This window comes from Micromys minutus (assembly GCF_963924665.1).
Source record: "Micromys minutus genome assembly, chromosome: 29".
Lineage (NCBI taxonomy): Eukaryota > Metazoa > Chordata > Mammalia > Rodentia > Muridae > Micromys > Micromys minutus.
This window is the reverse complement of record NC_137964.1, coordinates 12190534-12216294: the sequence shown is the minus strand read 5'-3', so window position 1 is coordinate 12216294 and position 25761 is coordinate 12190534. Positions and strand designations below refer to the sequence as shown.

General features: G+C 50.9%; 2 protein-coding genes across 3 annotated transcripts in view; both read left to right on the top strand.

The window, feature by feature from the left end:
* ACTL6B (actin like 6B) overlaps positions 1 to 9405 on the top strand; it is a gene marked incomplete at both ends in the record, with an annotated part of 14385 nt that extends 4980 nt beyond the window's left edge. The window contains 10 exons of one of the 2 annotated variants that reach the window (XM_080941453.1): positions 3464 to 3561; positions 4752 to 4846; positions 4914 to 5020; positions 5900 to 5989; positions 6165 to 6226; positions 6699 to 6813; positions 6959 to 7039; positions 7142 to 7237; positions 7406 to 7492; positions 9325 to 9405. In XM_080941453.1, coding sequence (XP_080797579.1) covers positions 3464 to 3561; positions 4752 to 4846; positions 4914 to 5020; positions 5900 to 5989; positions 6165 to 6226; positions 6699 to 6813; positions 6959 to 7039; positions 7142 to 7237; positions 7406 to 7492; positions 9325 to 9405 — 912 coding nt within the window. Of the gene's footprint in view, positions 1 to 3463; positions 3562 to 4751; positions 4847 to 4913; positions 5021 to 5899; positions 5990 to 6164; positions 6227 to 6698; positions 6814 to 6958; positions 7040 to 7117; positions 7238 to 7405; positions 7493 to 9324 lie in introns of both variants that reach the window. The other variant, XM_080941452.1, reaches the window with a different exon arrangement.
* Positions 9406 to 11033: 1628 nt separating this feature from the next.
* Positions 11034 to 25241, top strand: TFR2 (transferrin receptor 2). The gene is made up of 18 exons (XM_080940772.1): positions 11034 to 11081; positions 11303 to 11543; positions 11633 to 11810; positions 14256 to 14396; positions 14472 to 14583; positions 14665 to 14787; positions 16159 to 16275; positions 16359 to 16498; positions 17332 to 17495; positions 18622 to 18741; positions 20671 to 20753; positions 20843 to 20906; positions 21003 to 21070; positions 21158 to 21234; positions 21318 to 21402; positions 21492 to 21719; positions 22010 to 22150; positions 24735 to 25241. The coding sequence occupies exons 1-18, from the start codon at positions 11049 to 11051 to the stop codon at positions 25008 to 25010; spliced, it is 2391 nt and encodes a 796-aa protein (XP_080796898.1). The 5' UTR covers positions 11034 to 11048; the 3' UTR covers positions 25011 to 25241.
* The last annotated feature ends 520 nt before the right edge of the window (positions 25242 to 25761 follow it).

Genomic DNA, 25761 nt, shown 5'->3' with positions numbered 1-25761 from the left:
ACAGATGGTGGTGAGCCACCATGCGTTTGCTGGGATTTGAACTCAGGACCTCTGGAAGAGCAGTCCGTGCTCTAAACCGCTGAGCTGTTTCTCCAGCCCCAGATGTGGTACATTTTAAAAGTCTGATGAGAAGCCCCGTGTTAGGAGCATGGGGCTTGATGACCGTTTCCTCTGCTACGGGATTATTTGAGGAGGAGGCCTTGAGGAAAATTTCTGCTTTGGCATCTTTAGGAAAATCTTTAATTAAATTGAAAGTTTTAGATTAAAAAAAAAAACTATTTTATGCATGCGAGTGCTTTGGTTGCACATATGTATGTGTACCACATGCATGCCTGGTGCCCTCAGAGGTCAGGTCCCCTGGGAATGGAGTTACAGATGGTTGTGAGCTGCCATGTGGATGCCAGGAATCAAACCCAGGTTCTCTACAGGAGCAGCGGGTGCGTCTTTGGGCTGAGCTAACTCTCCACCCCCAAATTACACTGTAATTGAATGAAGTATTTTAATTTTAGAAAGATCTGTTTTATTTTGTAAGACTTACCTATATCGTTTTTAAATTATGTGTGCGGAAGTGTGTCTCTGTGCAAGTTCCCATGCAGGCCAGAAGATGTCAGACCCCCTGGAGCTGGAGCGCTTGCTAGCTGCTTGTGAACTGTGTCACACGGTTGCTGAGATCCAAGCCTGGGTCGTCTGCAGGAGCGGAATGTTCTCTATCTTTTAATATGGCTTCACAGATTTCTACCCTGGAGATTTTTCCGATTGTCCCTTTTTTGGGGAGCCCAGTGAGGACATGGGGCAGAGAGTCTTTAAAAACTCATGGTGTCACTCAGTTCTTGGTATCATGTGTCATTTCCACCCGTGTCGAGGGTCCTGCCAGTTTAGGGACCCTCAGATCCGCTCTCTCTGAAGGACCAAGTTGGGGAGCTTCAGTGGACCACAGCCCAAGGACATGTGGCATGATAACAGTTCAGGGACCTATTACTTACATCACTTACTGTGTGATCTGGAACTCATCACAGAACCTGGTTTAGATTCAAAGTCACTATCCTCCTGCCTCAGCTTCCTCAGTGATGGCATTACAAGTATGCACCAGTACGCTAGCTGCTCTCCACCTCTGTACAGATACCTATGTACTCAGGCTGTTTCATAAAGAAGCAATCACCACACAACATGACACCTTGTGTCAGTATTCTTGTGGGCACTGGAGACAGAAGCAAAGACGCTGGGATGACAAGTGTGTCCCCTGCCAGGGAGCTGCCTGATGTCTTACATCTGTGTCCATTCACTTGGCGTATTTTTTATGTTCTCTACATTGTAATACTTACCCAGCACCTCATTTTCTGTCATGGCTCAATGATATTCCCCCTCAAAGACATACCATAGTTTCTGTGTCTGTTCATCCATCCATGTATACATCCAGCGTCATGAAAGGTATTACCATGGGGAGTGATGAACCAAGATTTCCTCGGGTTCTTGTCCTCCTTTAACAAAAAAAAAAAAAAAAAAAAAAAAAAAAAAAAAAAAAAAAAAAAAAGATTATTTATCTTATGTGTGTGAGCATTCAGCATGCCTGAATGTGTGTTCTCCATGTGTGTTCCTGGTGCCTGTGGACACCAGATGAGAACACAGGACAGATCACTGTGAACACCCACGTGGGTGCTGTGAACCAAGTCTGGGTCTCTCCGCAAGAGCAGCAAATGCTCTTAACCACTGAACCTTCTCTCCTTCTCTCCAGACCTTTGTTCTAACTTCTTTTGGGTACATAACCAGGACTGGAACCACTGAGTCCTGTAGAACTTCTCTATTATATATTTTGAGAAGCCAACAAGTACATTCTGCAGTGACTGAAACCTTTTACAGTCCTACCAGAGATGAGAGGGTCCCAATTTCTCACCAGCATGTGGCGTTCTGGTTCATATGAGGGGCATTTGTTTACTGTGAGTCTGTGTGGACACCTGCATGCCGTGGAACGCACGGGGAGGTCAAAGGAGAGCTTGCAGGAGCCGGTTCTCTCCTTCCACCACTTGGATCCTGGGGATTGAACTCAGGCCCTCAGTCTTGGCAGCAGACACTTTCACCAGCTGAGCCATCTCACCAGCCCCGCCTTCCTGGTTTTTAATGATCAACATTGTCTATGGAGGTGTGAAGTGGGACCTCATTATGCTTTTGATTTGCATTTCTCCAGTGACTAATGATGCTAGATTTGCATTTCCCCAGCGGCACATTTTTTCCTGTGCTTGCTGGCTTTTGTAGGTTTCTGTCTTTTAAAAATGTCTCTGTTTCTGCTGGGACCTTGAGGAGGGAAGGATAGATATTCATATTAAGTCTCTCGCTGTAACCCAGAAAGCATCTTCCCTTTCGAGCCGGCATCTGAGAGAACTAGGAAGGATGAGGAAGAAGGATGAGCTGGCAGCCCAGGAGAGACTGAGGTGATTAGTGCACAGTAAAGAACACCGAGCCAGGCATGGAAGGATGCTGACTCCAGATCCAGCTCTGCCAAGAACTGTACGGCACCAGGGCTGCAGCTCAGCTGCTAGAGCAGTTGCTCAGCACCCAGGATGTGGTGGCTGCCGCTTCTGGCATGTCTGCCGTCCCCGTATTCAGGAGATGGAGGCAGACAGATCAGAAGTTCATGAACACCCTCAACTAAGTATCATGTTCGAGGCTACCCTGGGTTACAAGGGATCTTTTCTCAAAAACAAAACAAAAGTCAAAACAGGGGACAGGGAGGTGGCTCAGCTGCTAAAGTGTTTGCCACACAAGCATGAGAACTTGAGTCCTGGGGACAAGAGATTCCCTGGGGCTTGGTGACTAGCAAGTCAAGCAAAGCTGGTGAGCTCCAAGTTCAATGAGAGACCTTGTTTCAAAACCTGAGGTGGAAAGTGGTTTAAGACACTTCATCTCAATTTCTGGCTCCCCCGTATATATGCAGACAGACAGACAGACAAGAGACCAACAGACTGACTGACTGACTGACTGACTGACTGACCAAGACAACCCCCCCCACACACACACACTAAATAACCAAAGAAACAAATGGGAAAATGATGTTCTTAATCAGGCAGGATGGTGTGTGCCTGTTGAAAGACTATGGCAGGAAGATCAACAATTCGAGACAAGTTTTGGTGTCAAAATAAAGTATAAGACACCGTAGGGCTGAGGGTTCGGGCCAATGGTGGAGTGCTTGCTTTGCATGCGCCAGGCCTCAAGTTTTATCCCCAGTGTGACAAAATAAAATCAAATAAAGTTCCTTATAGTTCTGACACTGTAAAGGTATATGTGGACCAAGGGCCCCGAACTGTTTCTAGTCTAAGTTATGTATGTATGCACATGCATGTGTGTGTATATGCTTGCGTGCATATATGTGAAATGTATGTGAATGTGCGTATCTGTGTGCACACACATACTAACCGACACACTGGCTGGGCCTCCATCTGGACTCTTCTCCTGTGCTCTCTCCTCACAGTGGAACACTCGGGCCAAGCGGGAGAAGCTGACGGAGCTGATGTTCGAGCAATACAACATACCAGCCTTCTTCTTATGCAAGACGGCCGTGCTCACAGCGTATCCTACGACTTGGGCGGTTCTGCTGGGTGGAAAGCTGGGCTGGGGTGTGTGCTGGGCTGGGTGAGGATGGGCTCGGTTCCCTGGAGATCAGTATCTTGGTGGGAAGATTCCTCTTAGCACCTCACTTAGCAGAAGACCCCCTAGGATTGGGGCTGGGGGCAGGGGTTGCAGATCCATGGCCCTTCCCCATTTTACCTAGTTTATGGATCAATCTCAACAGGCAGAGTTGTGCCGAGGAAACATTAGGGACCTGCTGGGTCTGGACCGGAAGAGGAAGGGACATGTGGCAAGTTTCTTCCCAAATGGCCAATTTGGCCATTGTCCTTTTTTTCAGAAACAGCGATACACTGATACACTAGGAGTGAGAAGGGGTCCAATTCAATGAGTCCACAGGACACAGGGCCACATGTCCCTGGAACCCCAGCACTCAAAGGGGTTGTGGAAATAAGTACACACTCAAGGCCTGGGCTTGAATTGGCTTTATTTATATACATATAATAACTATATATCTATATAATAAATATTATATATAGTGAACAGTATACATATACATATACATACACATACACATACACATACACATACACATACATATACATATACATACATACACACACACACACACACACACACACACACATATATATATATATGAAAAGTTAGGGGACTGGGACTCAGCAGTAGGAGTGTCTGCTGCTCTTGCAGAGGACTTGAGTTTGATTCCCAGCACCCACATGGGACAGTCAGCAATGAAAGCAACTGCCACACAAATATGAGGACCAGAGTTTGGATCCTTAGAAATCCCTATGTATGGCCAGTGGGTACGACCACCTACTTACAAATGCAGGCTCTGGAGGCCAGCAAGACATATTAGAGAGCTCTGCATTTAACTGGGAGCACTTCTTTGAATGAATATGTTGGAAGAGTGATCAGAGATGAGTCTTGGTCACTTAGGCCTCTGCATACACACACAAACAAACATACACTCTCATACACACACACACACACACACACACACATTCTCACACACTCACACACACACAGACAAGCCCACACAGATGCAAAAAGGAAAAAAAAATCCAAAGGTTCTATTTGAATTCTACCCTGGAAGAACTGGGAAGGACTAAGGCTTGACCCGGGTCCTCACTGGCTGCTGCTGTCTCTTTGACCTACCCATCCCATGCCAGCTTTGCAAATGGACGCTCCACAGGCCTCGTGCTGGACAGTGGGGCCACCCACACTACAGCCATCCCAGTTCATGACGGCTATGTCCTACAGCAAGGTAGGGCCTTATCAGGGGTCTGGGGTGCCCTGGGGAGCCCTGGTTCTGAGACTGCTTCTTCTTCTAGGCATCGTCAAATCACCCCTGGCAGGGGACTTCATATCCATGCAGTGCCGGGAGCTTTTCCAGGAAATGGCGATCGATATCATTCCCCCTTACATGATTGCAGCCAAGGTAGGACCTGTGGTGTGCCCAGATGGGCCATCATAGTCCTGGCTTTTGCTCTTTACCCAGCAGTCCCCAGGCCCATGAGATAACAGAACAAACCTCCCAAAGGAACATGGATCCAAGTCCTCATTTTCCAGACATGGGGACAGGCTTCACATCATGGCTGAGAGCAGATGTGTGAGGACCAGATGTGGTGAGGCACATCTGTAATCTTAGCACTTGAGAGGTGTGAGCAAGAGGGTCAGGAGTTCAAGGCCAGCCTGAGCTACACAAGCCATTCCCTCTCAAAACAAAACAAAAAGCAAACAATGACAAAAAACCCAGGGACTAGGGATGTGTCTCAGTTTGCAAGCTCTTGGCATGCAAGGAGTTGGATCTCCAGCACTATGTAAACCTTGGCTGCATGAAGGCCTGCCTAAATGGCATAAATCCCATCTAAAACAACAACAACAAACATCCAAACAAAAACCCAGGTTCTGATTCTTCCTCTATTGGGGAAGAGGATGAAGCCCAGAAGTATATCACATGAATGCTTTCCAGATGAGAAAGAGAAAACAAAAACAAAAACCACTTCTGGTTTAATCGGGGTGGGGATGGAACCCGGGGCTTCCTGAATGCTGGGTAAGTGATCTACCCACTGAGCCGCATCCTGGGCCCTGGTTCAAGCCCTTTTGACCACATCTGCAGCATGGGTTTCACGTATGGGACAGCCTCTCTCTGTCTTCACTTCCCTGTCAGGGAAGGGTGACAAGCCACTCTAAATCTCCTGGGAGACAGAGCAGAGTCTCAGCTGCAGATCTGGCTGAGTACTAGGGAGGCAGGTGTGCCAACAGGCTGGGACAAGTGCCAGCTAGGGAGGGACTCTCAAAGGCTGTGTCCTCACAGGAGCCTGTACGGGAGGGAGCCCCCCCAAACTGGAAGAAGAAGGAGAAGCTACCCCAAGTCTCCAAGTCCTGGCACAACTACATGTGTAACGTGAGGCTGTAGCTGAAAAACAGTTTCCCTGCCCTCTTCCTGCCCCTGCCTGGCCCTGTCCCCTTGCTATACCCAAGAGGAGAGGAGGGGATGGATGTAAATGGGTTGGGTTTGGGGATTGGGGTTCTTGATGGAGAGAGAGGGCAGCCAGACCTCACCCCTCCCTGCTTCTCAGGAGGTGATCCAAGACTTCCAGGCCTCCGTACTGCAGGTGTCTGATTCCCCTTACGATGAACAGTGAGTTGGGTTGAGCATCCTGGGTGGGAAGGGAGGTAGGACTGACTGGCCCTGGGGGTCCTACAGCCCCTGTCATGCCAGTAGTCAGGAAGGACGGAAGGGGCAGAAGGATGGAGAGTCTCAGGTCAGCCTGGTCTACATAGCAAGATCCTCACTCTAAAAGTGTGTGTGTGTGTGTGTGTGTGTAAGGGCACTGGGAATATAGCTCAGCTTGCCTGTATGTGTAAAGCTCTGGGTTCCATCTTCAGTCTCACATTTATGGGGCCCGGTGATACGAGCCTGAAAACCAGCCCTTGGGAGTTGGAGACGAGAGGTTCAGGGGTTCAAGGCCAGCTCTGCTACTTCTTGAGTTGGAGGCATTCTTGGTGTATGTGAGACCCTCCGTTTCAAAAAACAAAGATGGGGTTCATGGGAACCTCTAGAGCACCCCGCCTGGCACTGTGCCACACAGTCTTGCTTCTTTCTTGGGCAGGGTAGCTGCACAAATGCCCACTGTGCATTATGAGATGCCCAATGGTTACAACACAGACTATGGCGCTGAGCGACTTCGAATCCCTGAGGGCCTGTTTGACCCCTCTAATGTCAAGGTTTGGCTGGACGCTGAGGACTGGGTGGGGTGGGGCTGGCTGGAGTCTTGGATCCAGGGGTGTGGTGGAGGGGTGTAGAGAGGATGATAAGAGTCTGGGGGAGAGGGAGGCAGAGGCCCAAAGTCCATACCGCCTTTGTTCACAGGGCCTGTCCGGGAACACCATGCTAGGAGTGGGTCACGTGGTCACCACCAGCATCGGCATGTGTGACATTGACATTCGCCCGGTGAGGCCAGACCCTAAGGCTTGGTTGGCAAAGGGACCTAGGGCTAACATGGAGAAAGGAAAGGGTTCGTTCCTGCAGGCTGACCCTTCTCCCTGCTCTCAGGGTCTCTACGGCAGTGTCATTGTCACTGGCGGCAACACCCTGCTTCAGGGGTTCACAGACAGACTTAATCGGGAGCTCTCCCAGAAGACCCCACCGGTAAGAGCTCCAACACACGCACTCAGGGCACCCAGATTCCAATCCCAAGTGCCTCCTGATTCCCCTGACAGAAATGCTCATGCCCCCATGGCTTCTTCCTGTCTGCCAAGCCTTATCCCTCCTCAGAATCTAGATGTCCATTTCCCCAGCCCCTTTTGTCTTCCCCAGAGCATGCGGCTCAAGCTCATTGCCAGCAACAGCACCATGGAACGCAAGTTCAGCCCCTGGATTGGGGGCTCCATCTTGGCCTCACTGGTGAGAAAGAAAAGGCATGGCCCTGGGTATAAGACTCTGACAGCTGCCCAAAGCATGCCTGTAATCCCAGCACGAGAGAGGCTGAGGCATGAGGGGTCTCAAGTTTAAGACTAGCCTGGCCTACAAAGCAAGACACTGTCGCCAGAGAACAAACTGAGCTGTCATTCCTCAGGCATCTTTGGTTTCTTGAGACAGGGTCTCTCACTGTTCTGGAAGTCACAGAGGAGTCACCTAGGCTGGCTCTTTGGTAAACTCTAATCCCCTGTCTCAGCATTCCTCCCACTGGGCTTTTTGACATGGGTTCTGGAGACTGAACTAAGGTTCTTGCCTTGTAAAGCAAGCACTTTATTGACTGAGACATAACCCCAGCCCTTAAAAAAAAAAAAAAAATTCCTGGAGCAAGTGTAGTCGGGGAGGGGGGCTCTCTGAAGACTGGACAATTCCTCAGGAGAAAGGTTGGTGAGGGTAGGGTTATGGTAAGGTAGCCTTGGCCATCCATGAGTAGCGGGACATCCTGGAAGTCATGAGTCTTCCCTTGCTATGACCTGGGATCAAGGGGACTGTGCAGAGGAGGGACCTGTGAGCCCTAGGGATGTGTTTATCTCTGCCTCTCTGGTGCTGGGGTTCAAAGTACATACCATCATGCCCAGATTTTTGATGTGAGTTTGGGGGATAGAATCCATGTTCTCAGCTACATAGAGTTCATGGCCAACCTGTTGTGTTATATAAGAGCTTGATGAAAGAAAGAGAGGGAAGCTGGGGGATGGGAACAGAGGGGAAGGGGGAAAGAAAAGTGAAGGGAAAAGGGAGGAAGGAAAGAAGGATGGGGAGGGAGGGAAGAAAATGGCAGGAGAACAGGTCTGGGCAAAGCCTGCAGGGAGCCGATGATCTCAGTATGGGATCATAGGGAGTTTAAGGTCAAGGGTATCCTGGAGGAAGTAACCAAGACACAGCTGGGTATCCGAGTCTGGAACAAGGGACAGAAGAATGACAGGGACAAATGAGGTCACCCAGGAAGGCTGTTCTGGGAGCCAGAGACACCAACCTTCACATGGAGGCGGAGCAGCCATCCACGAAAAGAGACAGTGTGGAAGGCCCCGGACAGGACTCCTCAAGAGCAGCAGGGGTGGCAGCGGTGAGAAGCCAGGTAGTGTCAGAATGGTGATGTGGAGCTGGCTGTGGTCAGAGGTGTTAATTCCAGCTACTCTAGATGGAGGCAGGAAGATCACAAGGTCCAGGTCAGCTCCGGCCACTTGCGGAGACCCTGTGTTAAAATAAAAGGCTAATAAATTCAAGGGTTGGGAAGATGGCTCAGTCAAGGTATAAGGCCCTGAGTTCAGATCCCCAGAATCCACATAAAACTTGTAAAGAGAACATCTGTCTATAGTCTCAGTGCTCATCACAAAATGGGAAGAGATAGAAGCTCCAAAAGCTAATGGCCAGCCAGCCTCTACAGAGTGGCAAACCTGTATGGTTTAGTAAACCTTGCCCTTTGTCCTCTGTATGTACGTGTTAGCTCAATCATCACACTAAAACACAGGCACACACAAACACACACACACACACACACACACACACACACACACACACGCATGCAGGCACAAAACATTTTTAATCCCCAAGTAAGGGGCTGGGGGCATGGTTCAGGGTAGAGCCCCTGCCTAGAATTTCCCAGTGAGGGTCTGGGAATGTAGCTCTTTATTAGAACAAGCCTAAAATCTCCCGCGGGGTGGGGAGAGGATACAGGCGAGAAATGCATGAAGGCGAGGAGGAAGAAGGGGTGTGGTGGAATAGAGGTGTGTGGGGTGACACCTGACTTGCCCTTCTCTCAGGGCACGTTCCAACAGATGTGGATCTCCAAGCAGGAATACGAGGAGGGAGGGAAGCAGTGCGTGGAGCGGAAGTGCCCCTGAAGTTGCCTCCTCCCCCAAATACCCGCCCACCCCGTCCACAGTTGTAGGGAAAGGCCAGAGGGGCATTCTACTAGCCAGAAATCCAAACACGCTGAGCCCTCCATTTCCCATTGCCCTCTTCTCCCTTACCCACATCTTCTTAGACTGTGACGTTCCTAAGTTGAAAAAAACAAAACAAAACAAAACAAAAAAAAAAACCTTTTATGAAAATAAAGTGTTTGACTTTCTTGGGGGTAGGGAATGGGGCGCGCGAGGGGGGCGTCTGATGAGATGCCAGAGAGAGTCACTCCTACATTCATGCTACACTGGGGCACAAATTTCTTAGGTTTTAGTGGGGTCAAAACTCAGAAGGAACAGGAAGGGAAGAGTATACTGAGCTAGATGTTGGTTCGGGGCTGCTGCAGAAAAGGACGTGCGGGGGCGGAGCCGTCTGGGAGTGGAGCCGTCTGGGGGCGGGGCCTGGGGCGTGCTTTGGTGGGTGTGGCCTCAGCGGGGCTTGGCGTCTCCCGGGAGCATGGTCCAAGAAATCCAGAGACCTGTTGGCTGAGGCGAACTCGGCTGCTGTGTCTTCCCACTCAGGACTCGGCTTTGACAGGCACGAGACAGGGACTGGGGTACTGGTGAGCCCCTACCTCTCAGATCTTTCTGGACCTGGGTAGGACCTGCAGTTTCCCAGGGGAGACCCGGACCGGGGAGTAAGGGTGAGGTGGACCCTGAACTTTCCCATTCACAGCTGAAGGTCCTGGTATCTTCGGCGCGACTTAGATTTCAAACAGGAGGGTAAACTGCGGTTGTGGACCTCATCAAATTTTTGGAGTCGTGCACCCCAAAAGAGAAACAATTAAGTCCTTTAGTGACCCAAGGGGTGCTGGGAGGACTGTGGCTTGGCCAAGACTTTTTCTGCCTCCCCTAATGGCGAGGTGAAAACCCAGAGTTTCCTGACTCCAGGATCCACTCGCCCTTCCTTTTGACCCTTTTACCTCATTCATAACACTTCGTCCCCAGCAACCAAGCAGATTCCAGACACCTTTGTGGTCAGATTAAACCATCAAGTCACCCCCACTAAGATGCCGCTGGTTTGGAATCTACCTGAGGCAGGGGTCCGGGCAGGAAGATCAGCTAACGGGTTATTTGGAAGGCTGTATGTTGGGGGGAAACCTAGCAAGTAGGCACAAGAGGTGGGAAGGGGCAGACTTTCATAATGAAGCTTCCAAGGGGGCTGGGGATTTTCCCCAAGGACATTGAGAGAGGGTGGAAGGGGAGGAGGGACTTACCCATATCTCCCTTTCCCCCTCACATTAAGCCCCCCATCCCCCAACCTGTGACGGGAACTAAGGTGGCCAAAGTCTGCCCTGAGGTTAAAAAGAATTGATCGTTTTTGCAGTCAGCCCGCAATAGTGGGGTTTGTGGACAGTCTGGTAGAAGGCACTGCCCCTTGCTGTCTAGCACGAACTGGGGTGGGGGGGGGGTGTCCAGAAAGCTGGACTGAGGCCAGACTGTGCCCCCACCCTTATGGGGGATGAGAAACGGCCTAGGTTCAGGCTGCCTGCCAGGGCTGATAAGGGGCCCTCCGCGGCTCCCACAAACGGTTTATCGCTGGGGGGGGGGGGTGTTACTTGCAGGATTAAAGAAAGGGCACAAGTATGGAGCAACGTTGGGGTCTACTTCGGAGAGTGGTAAGGCCAATTTGGGGGAAGTAGAGTTGTGGGGAACACACATCAGGCCTTCCTTCATGTCCCTCAGGCCCACCTTAAATGCCTAAAGTTCATCCCACCTTCTCCAGCCTCCAGAGCTCCCTCCCTCCCAGCCGAAGCCAGTGACACCATTCTTGCCTAACCCTCCGCCAACCCTTAGGCTACCTCCCCTAAACTCATGCCTACCTCCCCCCTCCACTCAGCAACAGTGGTCCCCGAGACCCTCTCAGACCATCTACAGACGTGTGGAAGGCCCTCAACTGGAGCATCTGGAGGAGGAAGACGGGGAGGAAGGGGCGGAGCTTCCTGCCCAGTTCTGCCCCATGGAACTCAAAGGCCCTGAGCGCTTAGGCTCCGGGAGGTCAATTCCCGTACCCTGGGCTGCAGCAGGTAGAAAGGCTGCCCCTTACCTGGTCCTGACCACCCTGCTAATCTTCACTGGGGGTGAGTCTTCCCTCCCTCCTCCTGGGTTGGGGGCATTTCTGGGGTCTAGTAGAAGAGGGAACAAAAAAACCCATCTTCCCACCTGCCAGCCTTCCTCCTGGGTTACGTGGTCTTTCGAGGGTCCTGCCCCGCATGTGGGGACTCCGTGTTGGTGGTTGGTGAAGACGTCAACTCTGAGGACTCCCGTCGGGGCACATTGTACTGGAGTGACCTCCAGGCCATGTTTCTCCGGCTCCTTGGGGAGGGGCACATGGAGGACACCATCAGGTAAGCGCATAGCCTGCCTCCTGCTCGGTTCCATTATTCACTCATTAGCTCAGACCGAGCCCCAATTCCCATGTTGCCCAACGTCCTCTCTTGGGTCTTCCCACCTTCCTCTCTGGCCTCCCTGCTTAGCAGTCCTAGGAGGGATGGCAGACACCAGGAGCTCAGTATCCAAGGACGAGACATCGAGGATGCTTTATTCAGGGGATAGGCATCTGGGTGGATGAAGACAAGGGACCAGGACCTGGTGGCATGTGTCTTTGGTCCCAGCACTCAGGAGGTAGATGCAGGAGGACTGGGAATTCAAGGTCATCCTCGACATCTTAGTGAGTTGGAGGCTAGCCGAGGATGTGTGAGTCCCCATCTCAAAAGCAATAAATAATTTGTAAAGTTAAATGACATTTTAATTTTATTTTATGCAATGAAGTATGGGTATGAGAAAACATTTAATATTTTTTCAGCATGTACTGAGAAGACCACATTTTTTTTTCCGTCTTCGGGTTTTTGTTTTTTATAGTTATTTAGTATTTATTGGAGAGTGGCACTTGGGTGCCACTGAGCATGCGAGATTGTCAGAGGACAGCTTGCAGTGAGGTTGGTTCTCTCCTTCTACCATGTGGATCCCAGGGATTGAACCCAGGCCCTCAGTCTTAACAATGAGCACCATTTACCTGCTGAGCCGTCCCACCGGCCTTCTCTAAACATTTGTTTGCTGTTCTGGGATTTGAACCTAGGGCCGTATCTGCTAGTCCTCCTCTGGTGTGCTACATCTCCAGCGTTTGGTTTGATTTAGTTTGTTTTGGTTTCACCTTCTTTGCGATGAGGTCTTGTGATGGATCCCAGGTTAGCCTCAAGCTTGAGGTCCTCTTGTCTCAGCCTCCAAGTGCTAGGATTATAGGTATATACCTGGGTTTTCCTTCTCCTCCTCTTCCTCTTCTTCCTCCTGCTCCACACTTAGGATTGAAGCTACTACAGTCTTTAATGTTTGTTTACTGATTTGGGTCGTGGCGTATCTTTTGATACACTGCTAGGCGCTTGATCAAAATAGATGGTTTTCTCCTGCTAAAAGACCTTCAATCTGGGGCTGGGCCTATGGTCTGGGGAACAGAGAACTCACCGCACACGGTCCCCCACATGGCAAAAACTAAGTGTGGTGTGGCTTACGCCCACGATCCCAGCAACTGGGAAGTGGGAGCGGGAGGATCAGGAGTTCAAGGCCATCCTTGGCTGCACAGTGTCTTCTGGGAAAAATGAGACCCTTTCTGCCCCCCACAACCTATGGAAGCCAGGAAATGGGCAGAGCTACCCACTGCTAAATTTTTCTAAGTTCACATCCTCTACAACATAGTAGGGAATTTTAAAAAGGTGATGCGTTAAAAGCTCTGGAAACTCGGGTCAATGTATATGTTTCAGCCCAAGAAAGACAGCCAGACCTGCAAATACAGTGAGGGCAAAAGGGAGGGAACCAAAACCTCAAAAGGTCTAGCTGGAAAGTGGGATTCAGAGCTGGCAAGATGGCTCAGCAAGTAAAGGGGATTGCTGCTAATCCTGAGTTCAGTCCCAGGGGTTCCAGGGTGGGAGGAAAAAAATTTGTCCTCTCCACATGTTCAAGATGCCATTTTTGGCATGTGTGGACATAAGGATCAAAGTACACACTCATGCACACTAAATAAATGTAGATAAAATAAAGTAAGGTGGGACGCAGAACACTGAAGGATGTGCAGATAAACTCCTCCCTGTCAATCCTGAATTTACCACGGGACTTAACTTTGGCTGGGCCTGGTGGCAGAGGCCTGTGACCCTAGTTATTTGGGAAGCTAAAACAGAGAAATTCTGTGCCTGTTCCTACCTGGGTTTCAAGTGAGTCTGTGGCTAGCCTTGGCAATTCAGCATAGCCGTGTCTTAAACATAGAACAGGGGGGAAAAGTTGGTTTGGGGTACATCAATTTACTAGAATAGGGAAGAAGGGGAGAGGGAGAGGGAAGGGAAGGAGGGAGGGAAGGAGAGGGAAGGGAAGAGGGAGGGAGGGAGAGGGAAGGGAAGGAGGGAGGGAGGGAGAGGGAAGGGAAGGAGGGAGGGAAGGAGAGGGAAGGGAAGGAGGGAGAGACAGAGGAGAGGAGTTAGAGAGCCAGGAGCTTCTCCATCCAGGACTGGAGGTCGGGAACCCCAAGAGCTCCATGGGAGATGTGGCCATTCGAGAAAGGCCAGGTCTGTGCCAAGGCCATACTTTTGTGACAAATGGAGGACGTGGCCGAGGTGAGAAGGTAATTTAGGTGACAGACTTGGTGAACGATGACAGTGCCAGCAGTCCTGCTTCCACCTCCCAGGTACATTCACCCGAATTTGGTATACATGAGATGCCATTCCAGACCTGCGTTTACCATCTCATCTTGTGCGGGGATGTAGGAGTTCCTTTCCTGGCGTCTAGTGTGATCTCTCTCTGCTCAGGTTGACCAGCCTCCGGGAACGTGTGGCCGGCTCAGCCAGGATGGCCACTCTGGTCCAAGACATCCTCGATAAGCTCTCGAGCCAGAAGCTGGACCATGTGTGGACTGACACGCACTATGTGGGACTTCAGTTTCCGGATCCGTGAGTCTAGGGATGCAACAAGGGGGCATACATGGGGTTGCACAGCCAGGGGTGCTCACCCTCAGCCATCCTCAGGGCTCACCCTAACACCCTGCACTGGGTGGATGCAGACGGGAGCGTCCGGGAGCAGCTACCGCTGGAGGATCCGGAAGTCTACTGTCCCTACAGCGCCACCGGCAACGCCACGGTGAGGTTCCCGGGATGGGGAGCCCGTCACGTCCTCATTGGGTAGTCAGCGAGACCTCACCGATCCTCCTCGCGTTCCCAGGGCAAGCTGGTGTACGCCTACTACGGGCGGCGGGAGGACCTGCAGGACCTGAAAGCCCAGGGCGTGGAGCTGGCCGGCAGCCTCCTGCTAGTGCGGGCTGGAATCACCAGCTTCGCCCAGAAGGTGAGGGTCCCAGATAGAATAGTGTGTGAAGTGCGTTGCAAGTGGTCTGGGAAGCAGGCGTGCCTTCGTGGGAAGGATCTAGGAGGCTGTCACCTGGAGTGGGAAGAAATCAGTCACATTTTAAGAAAATATTGGCAGCCGGGCGGTGGTGGCACGGGCCTTTAATCCAGCACTCCGGAGGCAGAGGCAGGCTCTGTGGGGCTCTGTGGGGCTCTGTGGGGCTCTGGAACTCTGTGAGACCAGCCTGGTCTAGGGAACTAGTTCCAGGACAGCCAGGGTTACACAGACAACCCCTGCCTCAAAATAAAATGGAAGGAAGGAAGGAAGGAAGGAAGGAAGGAAGGAAGACTCGCATGATGTAACCTGTAACCCCAGCTACTTAGGAAGTTGAGAGGCAGGGGGATTGTAAATTCAAGACGTGCTTGGGCTACACAATAAGACCATTCTCATTTTTTAAAATTAAATAATAAAGGGCTGGAGAGATGGCTTAGCTGTTAAGAGCACTGACTGCTCTTCCAGAGGTTCTGAGTTCAAATCCCAGCAACCACATGGCATCTTTGTAATGGGATCCAATGCCTTCTTCTGGTGTGTTTGAAGACAGCTAGAGTCTGAAAATGAGCTACAGTGAACTTCTATACATGAAATAAATAAATACATCTTTAAAATTTTAAATAATAAAAGCAGAGTTGTCAGCAGGATATGGTGGCACAGGTCTGTCACCTCAGTGCTCCGGATGGGAAAGGCAGGAGGACTAAGATTCAGAGTCATTTTCTGACACATCAAGAATGTGAAGCTACCCTGGGCTACATGAGAGTCTACCTTAGAAGCCCAACTATAGAGACAGGGAGATAGCTCCGTGGGTAAAGGCACTTACTACCAAGCCAGAGTTCAATCTCTGGGATCTATGAATCCCAGAAGGAGAGAACCTGTTCCTGAAAGTTGTCCCCTGACACACACATAAATAAAGACACATCATTTTTTTTTTTCTAAATAAAACAACATATGGGCTTGTGATGGGGCACAGTTGCCTGGCATGCCCAAAGCCTTGGGGTACCACGTATGTCTGATGCTTTCAGAGGCCAGAGGGGGTGTCAGATTACCTGCAGCTGGAGTCACAGATGTGAACTACCATTTAGGTGCTGGAAATCAAACTCAGGACCTCTGGAAGAGTAGTCAGTGCTCTTAACCACTGAGCCATCTCTCCATCCCTGGGCAGAGAGGTTTTGAAATGCCCCAGGGGCACCAAGAGAGAGCTGCTACATTTAAGTGCCAGGTGATATTTATTCCACACGGGTCCCTTAAGGATGAGAGCTGCAGATAAAAACAGCCTTTTTTTTTTTAACCTTTTCTTACTTTTCTGTCCTCCTTCAGGTAGCCACTGCCCAGGACTTTGGGGCCCAAGGAGTGCTGATATACCCTGACCCAGCAGACTTCTCCCAGGACCCCCACAAGCCAGGCCTGTCTAGTCACCGGGCCATATATGGACATGTGAGTGCTCCCTGGGGCCCGGGGATACACACATGAGGCTTGTTCAGCCCACAGTTTCAGAGGGGGTACCCCTTCCTCTTTAGGTGCACCTGGGAACTGGAGACCCCTACACGCCTGGCTTCCCATCCTTCAACCAAACCCAGTTCCCTCCAGTAGAATCATCAGGCCTTCCCAACATCCCTGCCCAGCCTATCAGTGCGGACATTGCTGATCGCTTGCTCAGGTAAGGGGGAGTAGAGGTGGAGAGTAGGGGGTGGGAGCTAAAGTTAGCTGCAGGGTTCCTATGAAGGTGACTGGAGACTGGGGAGACAGTTCAGTCAGTAAAGTGCTTGCCGTTCAAGCATGAAGACCTGATTTGCATCCCCGGAAGCCATGTTAAAAACAAAGACAACCTGAGTGCATGCATGTAATTCCAGCCCTGGAGAGGAGGAGACAGATGGATTCCCTGAAGCTCCCTCTGGCATCCAGCTTAGCTAAATTAGTGAGCTCCAGGCCAAGGGCAGATCCTGTCAAACAAAAGTCAGGGTGTCTTAGCCAGATGCCTCAGTGGAAAGGCACATGCCACGGAGCCTGAAGACTGTCCCTAAGTCTCACCTACTCAAGAGAAGACAGACTCCCACAAGTTGTCCTCTGACCCCACACGTGAACACTCACACACACAAAAAGTAAAACGTATTATCAACTTTTTAAAAAAGTGATCTGCACCTGAGGTCAAGATGCAAGGTTGACCATTGGTCTCTACACACACACACACACACACACACACACACTTCATGCGTACACACAAAAAAGAAAGAGGTGACCTTCTAGGTTGGCATACCTCCTACCAGACCCCACCATCTGGTGCATCCACAGGTGCTGAGGACCTTTACACGGGACACAGCTTATGCCATGGTTCATGGTGGCCACAGGCTGCACTGTCCTGTTGAGCAGGGTACAGAGGCAAAGACCTAGAGCCAAAGTGTAGAACATGAGAAAGAACGCGGCAGGGTTTTAGGCTTCTGCAGCCTAGGTCACACTACCACGTCCAGACTTTTCTACCCCATTTCTTTTCAGGAAACTCACAGGCCCGGTGGCTCCCCGGGAATGGAAAGGTCACCTCTCAGGCTCTCCTTATCGGCTGGGACCTGGGCCAAGCTTACGCCTTGTGGTCAACAACCACAGAGTCTCTACTCCCATCAGTAACATCTTTGCATGCATCGAGGGCTTCGCAGAGCCAGGTGCGCTTGTCTGCCCAGCATCTCCCATCGCTTAGGAGAGACTCTGCTCCTAACTCTAACCAATGGGGACTGACACAGGAGGCCCTGGAGAAGGGCCAGGAGTGGTGGGTGCCCAGGGATTGGAGGTTAATGACGGGTGGCAGTATGGAGCCCTCCAAATGGGCAGTATTGCTCAGTAGTGAGTTCCCTGTGCTATGTTGGGTGCAAGTATATTGGATGCATAAGTTGGATGATGTTATGCCAAGCATCAAACAAAGGCCAGATTGGAGGAGTGACCCTGGTGGTGAGGAATCAAAGGTCACTGAGCAGGTTGGGCAGGGTGGGACAGACCTGGGGAACCCTTGAATGACCAGGTGTCAAGGGAGAAGCAGAGACCTGGGTCGACAGGCAGATGAGGATGCTGGAGAGAAACGCAGGTTAAAGGAGATGCAGAACAAAGCCCAGAATGTCCAGAGTGTTTAGCCAGGCACGGTAGCGCGCATCTGTCATCCCAGCATCCAAGAGTCCGAAGCAGGAGTATTATGAGTTCAAGGCTAGCCTAGGCTACATATCCTGTGTGAAGCAGAGGTAAAGTGGACCAGACAAGGTGGCATACATCTAGAGACAGGAAATCAGAAGTTCAGGGCCAGTGAAGAACAAAGCAAAATAAAATAAAATAAAATAAAACCCTCTAGCAAAATAGAGCGTCCCCGGTGGTGGTCCAGCTGATAGAGCGTCCCCATGGGAAAAACTCTGGGTTTGGTCCCAGCACCTGGCATGGTGGCACCAGCCTCTAACCCTGGAACTTGAGAGCAAGTGGAGGAAGAAAAATCGGGAGTCGTAGGCCAGCCTTGGTTACGTGAGATCCTGTCTCCAGAAGAAAGTGGGGGAAAGTGTGTGTTTGATTCCCCAAATGCCTATTAATGGATCAGGCCATCCGGGCTGAGCCGGGAGAGGTAGGCATGGTCCTTTGACACAGCCCAGAGTATGGAGCTATGATTTTGGGATAGGACGACCCGTGGCAAGAAAGCTGACTGGGGAGGTTGGAGAGGAAGGACTGGAACTCTGAGGGCACTGACCCTCCAAAGCTGTGTGGAGGAGTCCTTGTCAGGTTAAGATGTGGGCTCTACAACATACCTTCCTTCAGATCACTATGTCGTTATCGGGGCCCAGAGGGACGCATGGGGCCCAGGAGCAGCCAAATCTGCAGTGGGGACTGCCATCCTGCTGGAGCTGGTTCGGACCTTTTCTTCCATGGTCAGCAATGGTAAGGTCAGAGCCAAGACCTGTGTGAGTTGGGGCTGTGTCCCGAGCTAGGACTAGGTCAAAGGTAGCTGGCAGCGTAGACTGGAGAGAGGCCACTTGGATATGAGACCTCTGATTGGAGCATCCAGTGTGTGGTTCTAGGCAAGTAACTTCATTGATACAGTATTTCCTCATCCCTGTGTTACCCAGGGGGCAGACGAGATGCCTCAGTGGGTTAACACACTTGCTACCAAGTCCAGTGACCTGAGTTTGATCTTCAGAAGCCACGTGGTAGAAAGAGAGAACCAGCTCCCTAAAATAATCTCCTGATTTCCACATATAGGCCACCATATCCATGCACACAAACACACAAGAATATTTTTAATTTTTAATTTCCAAGAGAGGAAGGCAGGCCGGGGGGAAAAGTCAACATTTCAAGGTCATTCTTAACTGTATAACAAGTTCTATACCAGGCTGGGCTGCATGAGTCTCTGCTGCATTAAAAAAAAAACAAACCTGCCCCCCCCAGACATGGTGGCACGTGCTTTCAATCCCAATATTCTGCAAGCAGAGGCAGGCAATCTCTTGACTTTGGGGCCAGCCTGCTCTACAAAATGAGACCCTGCCACAAACAGAAAGCAAAAAAATTAATTTAATTAAAAAGTTGATACTGGGCAGTGGTGGTGAACACCTTTAATCCCAACACTTGGGAGGCAAGACAAGCAGATCTCTGAATTCAGGGCTAGCCTGGTCTACGCAGTGAAGCCCTATCTAAAATAAATAAGTAAAAAGTGATCCTGGTGGTGCACAGATGTAATCTTAGCACCCCAGAAGAGAAAGCAGGAGGTTCAGGAGTTCAGGGTGATCTCTGACTACATAGGGAACACACCCCCCCCTCGAAAATAGCCTGGCCAGTAATCCCAGCACTCAAGAGGTAAAGGCAGGGGGATTGCCGTAACTTTAAGAGCCAGTCAGGTTCCCATAGCAAGTATCTAGGCAGCCAGGGCTACATAGCAAGACCCTGTTTCAAAACAACAATGAAGGGCGAGTTTTGTAAAAGGAGGTGTGGATGCATCTGAGTGGTGGGGTACTTGCAAGAGCAACCTCCATCACTGCTAAGCAAGACAGGGAGGGAGGGAGGGAAGATCACGGCAAGTGTCCGACTACTGAGGGGGTGAGCACCGTGGGGAAGGCACTAACTAGAACAGAGAACAGTGGCACGTGTGTGCAAACACCATAGTAAAACCCATTTACACGTTGACTTCTGACATTAACTAGCCAGACATGGCGGCCCACGCCTGTCATTACAGCCCTTGCAGGTGAACGCAGATCATCTTCGTTTTGTTTTGTTTTTGAGACAGGGTTTCTCTGTGTAGTCCTGGCTGTCCTAGAACTCATTCTGTAGACCAGGCTGGCCTTAAACTCACAGAGATCCCCCTGCCTCTGCCTTTCGAGTGCTGGGATTAAAGATGTGCAGCATCACTGACCAGTTGCAGGTCATCTTTTACTGTATAAGGGGAGTTTGAGGCTAGCCTGGGCTACACGTGACCCTGTCTTAAAACAACTGTAAGGGCAGCAAGATCGGGCCAGAATGGGAGTTGGGGCCTCAGAATCCACGTGGCAGTAGCAGATTGTCCTGCAGTTTGTCCTCTGACCTCCACGTGTCCCCACTGCAGCAGCTGTGTGCCCACACACATACAAATAAAATTTAAAAAATTAAAAACTAAATAGAGACTGAAATGTGGTGAGTGTCCGCAGCCCGAGTGACAATTAAGCAAGAAACGGCATCCTTTAGAACCCACTCCAGTGTGTTATTACTGAGTCTGGGAGGACCCAAGGTGCGGTGGCCCGGGATGCTGGGTTTGTAAAGAGAGTGGAGACCCTCTGGGGGTCTGCATAGAGGAGGTCGAAGGGAGGATACTGACCCTCTGTTCCATCCCTCTGCGCGTAGGGTTCAGACCTCGAAGAAGTCTTTTGTTCATCAGCTGGGACGGAGGTGACTTTGGCAACGTGGGATCCACAGAGTGGTTGGAGGTGATTTGAGGGTTCTGGGTATGTAACCAGGTAATGGGGAGGGGTTGGGGGGAGACCCTTCCTTTTCCATACTCTTCCCGGACCCACAGGGCTATCTCAGCGTGCTACACCTCAAAGCTGTCGTGTACGTGAGCCTGGACAACTCCGTGTTGGGTGAGCTAGGGTAAACCTACCTCCCGGCCCTCTCAGGCGGTCTAGGCCGAGGAATCTATCCCTGAGCCCAGCGTCCCTCTCCTCCCTTCTCCTCAGGTGATGGCAAATTCCATGCTAAGACCAGCCCCCTTCTCGTCAGCCTCATCGAGAATATCCTGAAGCAGGCAAGAGGGGACAGGGGCTGGGGATGAGAGAATCACGTGGGAGTGCAGCGCGAAGGGGGTAAAGCCTGATTTGTGGCGCTTGTGCAGGTGGATTCCCCTAACCACAGTGGACAGACACTTTATGAACAAGTGGCATTCACCCACCCCAGCTGGGATGCTGAAGTGTAAGTGGAAATGAAGACTGCGGGGTGGAGACTCGGGGGAAACTGAGTCAGTCCTCAGAGGCCCCCAATCTGCCTGTCCTCAGGATTCAGCCCCTGCACATGGACAGCAGTGCATATTCCTTCACAGCTTTTGCGGGGGTCCCAGCTGTGGAGTTCTCCTTCATGGAGGTGAGACTCCCCGGCCCTTGCCCCAGGACACCAGGCCTTCAGCCTGTCAGCACCAAGTTCCTGTGCCCAGCCTCTCCATGTCCCGGCAGGATGATCGGGTATACCCATTCCTGCACACGAAGGAAGACACATATGAGAATCTGCACAAGATGCTGCGAGGTCGCCTGCCCGCCGTGGTCCTGGCGGTGGCTCAGCTCGCTGGCCAGCTCCTCATCCGACTGAGCCATGATCACCTACTGCCGCTGGACTTCGGCCGCTATGGAGATGTGGTCCTCAGGCACATCGGCAACCTTAATGAGTTCTCTGGGGACCTCAAGGTCCAAGATGCCAATCGCGTTCCCAGCCTGTAGGGGCGCTTCATCACTAGGGGTGTCTGGCTTCTCCTCTCCCCAGCCCTGAGATCTAGGTCCTGTCCTCCAATCGGGCCCCTTTTACTTATACCTCCAGTCACCTAATCCTCGAGGACACATCCCTGGGATCTGCCCTCCCTAACCTCATAGGCCTGGTGACCTCCCTGTATCCCTTTCCCTTTCTCTTTAGCGCTTTGACCCCACCCGTATCAGTGCTGGCACCAATCTGTCAATCTTAGACTGTGCCTCGCCCACAGGCGCGCGGGCTGACCCTGCAGTGGGTGTACTCTGCAAGGGGGGACTACATCCGGGCGGCGGAGAAGCTGCGGAAGGAGATTTACAGCTCGGAGCAGAGCGATGAACGTCTGATGCGCATGTACAATGTGCGCATCATGAGGGTGAGACCCCGCCCTCGCCCGCCCCCTTCTGGCCTGGTGGTCCCTTATCCCAGGGCCCGGCATTTGTAAAGCATTCCGCTCCCTGCGCTTTCCCTTGTCTGCCCTGTCCCTGTGTTCTGATACCAGATACACAGGGCTCATAAACCAGCCAGGCTAGAAAACCTGACCTGTCACTTTCACAGGCTCCGCCGGGTGATGAAATGGATAGTAACTCTTGGTTGTCTGTCTAACCTGCAAAGTCTAAAATATTTACTCCATGGCTTTTTGCAGAGAAAAGGTTCCAGACATCTGCTTTAAATCGTGTGGCTTGGGTCTTGGACAGGTAGAACATAGGTTGATGTAAGGAAAAGAATTTCAGGGTGGAGGGTAAGGCGGGAAAATGGACCTGGCCTTTCTTGGGAGCTGTGCCTAGATCATCAAAGCCAGAACAAAGATGCTGTGGAGGACTGAACCGTAAATCAGGGACCAGTTGGGGTTGGGGGGGGGCTTTAAATAGTTGAAGAAATTTAGGATTTTTGTGTGCTTGGGGGGATGGGGTTTGGATAAAGTCAGAGTATTGTGCATGTTAAACAAGTACTTTACCACTGAGCCACACCCACAGCAGGGGCTCTACCACGGAACCACGTCTCCAACCAACCTTTCATTTACATTTTGAGAGAAAGTCGTGCTAGGTTGTCCAGAACAGCCTTGAACTCACTTTGTAGTCCAGGTTGACCTTGACCTTTCTGATCTCCCTCCTGCCTTGTCTCTCCAAGTAACTGCTATTATAGGCCAGGCTCGGGAGTTTGCGTTTTGAGTGTCTGGGCATCACGAAAATTTCTTACAAGGATGTGAGGTGGTAAAACAATGTGTAGAAAGGATTCTGGAGAGAGTACCTATGGCCTGAGGAGGAAACAGACTTCCGCTGTCCTGGATACCAGCCGCAGGTGTCAACAAGTGCCTGTAGGGGGCTCCTGGACCAATGGTAGTCAAAGATGCAGGGCTTCCTAAAACAGGAGTAAGAAAGTTGCACAGGCAGGATGTTGAAAGAGGAGTTTGACAATGGTAATAACAGCCGCTGGTTTTTGCAAAGAGCTACCGGAGGCCGGCGACTTCATTTCATTTTGTTCAACAGCAGGACTTCCTGCAGTGCTGTGCCGCTGGCGGCGGTATAGGTTCAGTGTCTCACAGGAAGTGCTCCGTGGAGCCAAAATTAAAGATGAGAGACTCTGCTCCCATAGCCTGTGCTCAATATCACGAGGGGGGGGGGTAGGGGGAGATGGGGTAGGGGAAGGAAGGGGGGAAGGAAAAAGAAAGAAAAGAGAAAAAATGGACTAAGGCTGAAGTTCTGTTGTCAGCTTGCATTCTGGTATGCGTGAAACCCTGGGCTCTACCTCCAGTACCAAAGAAAACAGAGAGAGATTCTCATGTTTAAGAAGGTGATTCTGGCATTCAAGGGAGTGAGGCTATATCCAGATATCCCCTAATTCTGCAGGGCAGGATCTTTGTTTTTTATTTTATTTTTTTACATGTATTTATTTTATGTGTGTACACTGTGGCTGTCTTCAGACACACCAGAAGAGGGCACCAGATCCCATTACAGATGGTTGTGAGCCACCATGCAGTTGCTGGGATTTGAACTCAGGACCTCTGGAAGAGCAGCCAGTGCTCTTAACCCCCGAGCCATCTCCCCAGTCCCTAGGGCAGGGTCTTAGGAACAATTTGGCAAAGTGATTTGGAAGCTGTGCCCTCTGAGGTTCGGTTTGAAGCCATGAACGTATGTGGACTGCTGAGCAGACATTTTAAAAGCTGTAAGTACTGCTCCTGTGAAGGCACACAGCTGTAAACCCACCATCTCAGATCTCCCGAGGCTGAATGAAGAGAATGCTGATCTTGAGGCCAGTCTGGGCTATCATGGTGAATCTTTACCTTAAAAGAAAACAGAGATAGAAGGGCAGGCTCGGTTGGTAAAGATTCTGCCGCATAAGCATAAGGTATTGAATTTAAAACACCAGTTCCCATGTAAAAAGCCAGGCTTAGTGGTGGATACCTGGACCTCAGACTGGGGAGGCAGAGAAGCCCAGAGCTCACGGGCTAACTAGTTTAGCCAAATTGGCAAGTTCCAGGCTCAGTGAGAGACCCTGTCTCAAAAATAATGTGTAAAGTGATTGAGGAAGACTTACCAACTACTGATACACACGTGCGTGCACACACACAAGAGATGGGCTTTTATGCAAGGCACATCCTCTGCCACTCCAGTCCCAGGGAGTCTGACACCTTCTTTTAACCTCTGCTGGCACCAGGCACATCTGTGAGGCACACATATATACGAAAGACACTCGTAGTACACAAAGTAATAAATCCAAAAGAAAAACCGGCAGGCAGAGAGAGGTATTAGAACACACACAGATCTCCCTGGCTACTGGTGACGTCACGCGATGAGTCTTTCTAATTGGACAGACTAAGGGAAGTGGTCCCTGGACGAAGCTGTGGAACCCTATTTGTGAAGCAGGTTCTAGGGCTTCAGGGTGGACCAGGATCTGTTGGAGGGAAGAGTGACTGAAGCCTTCAGCCGCAGACACCCTGTTTTCACTTTTTCGTGCAGGTGGAGTTCTACTTCCTGTCCCAGTACGTGTCACCGGCCGACTCCCCATTCCGCCACATTTTCCTAGGCCAAGGAGACCACACTTTGGGTGCCCTGGTGAATCACCTGCGAATGCTGCGCTCCGATGGCTCCGGAGCCGCCTCTTCTGGGTTGACATCAGGTCTGGGCTTCCAGGAGAGTCGCTTCCGGCGCCAGCTGGCGCTGCTCACGTGGACCCTGCAGGGGGCAGCCAACGCACTCAGTGGCGACGTTTGGAACATAGACAATAACTTTTGAGGCCAGAAGCCCTCCATAGGCCCCACGTGATTGTCCTTTCTCCCTAGTTGAGTGGTGCAGACAAAGGAGGTGCCTGAGATTGAAATCTATCCTTGGTCCTGCAACACCGGTGAGCCGTATTCTCTCAGTGTGACTGTCATACCATTGCTTATCCAGAAGGCGGTTTTCTTTCCATCACTGACCCTTCTGCCTTCAGGAGCAAAGTTCCCCATATCTAGAGACTATCTGAACGCTGGGATCTGATCAGCTCTCTTAGCGGGCTAGATGGATAGCGTCATTATCTTATGACCCACAAGCGGTATGTGGGCAGACCAAGGGGATTAGATGTCAATAAACCATTTGGTAACTTCTGTTGTCCATAAGCAATTTAGCTTCCTCTTCATGCCATACCCACTCCTCATACCGGCCTTGAGACCTAGGAAAGGGGCATAGAGGCACCTGACAGCATGTTTGCAAGATGCTATCCACATGTGGGGGAGGGATAACTATTCTAGTGTCTAAGAAACTGCCTGAAGATATAACGGATTGGAGGTGGGGGCAGTGGGGATAACTCATCAGGAGTGGATGCCAAGCCTGGCGACCAGAGTTCAATCTTCAGGACCCACAGGGTGAAAGAACCAACTCCCACAGGTTTCCTATGACCTCTGAATGTGTGCCCAGAAATGCACAAATAGATAAATGTCTTTAAAATGTATTTTACAAAAGATAGCTAGGTGGCTAGAGAAATGACTTTGTGGTTAAGATCACTAGA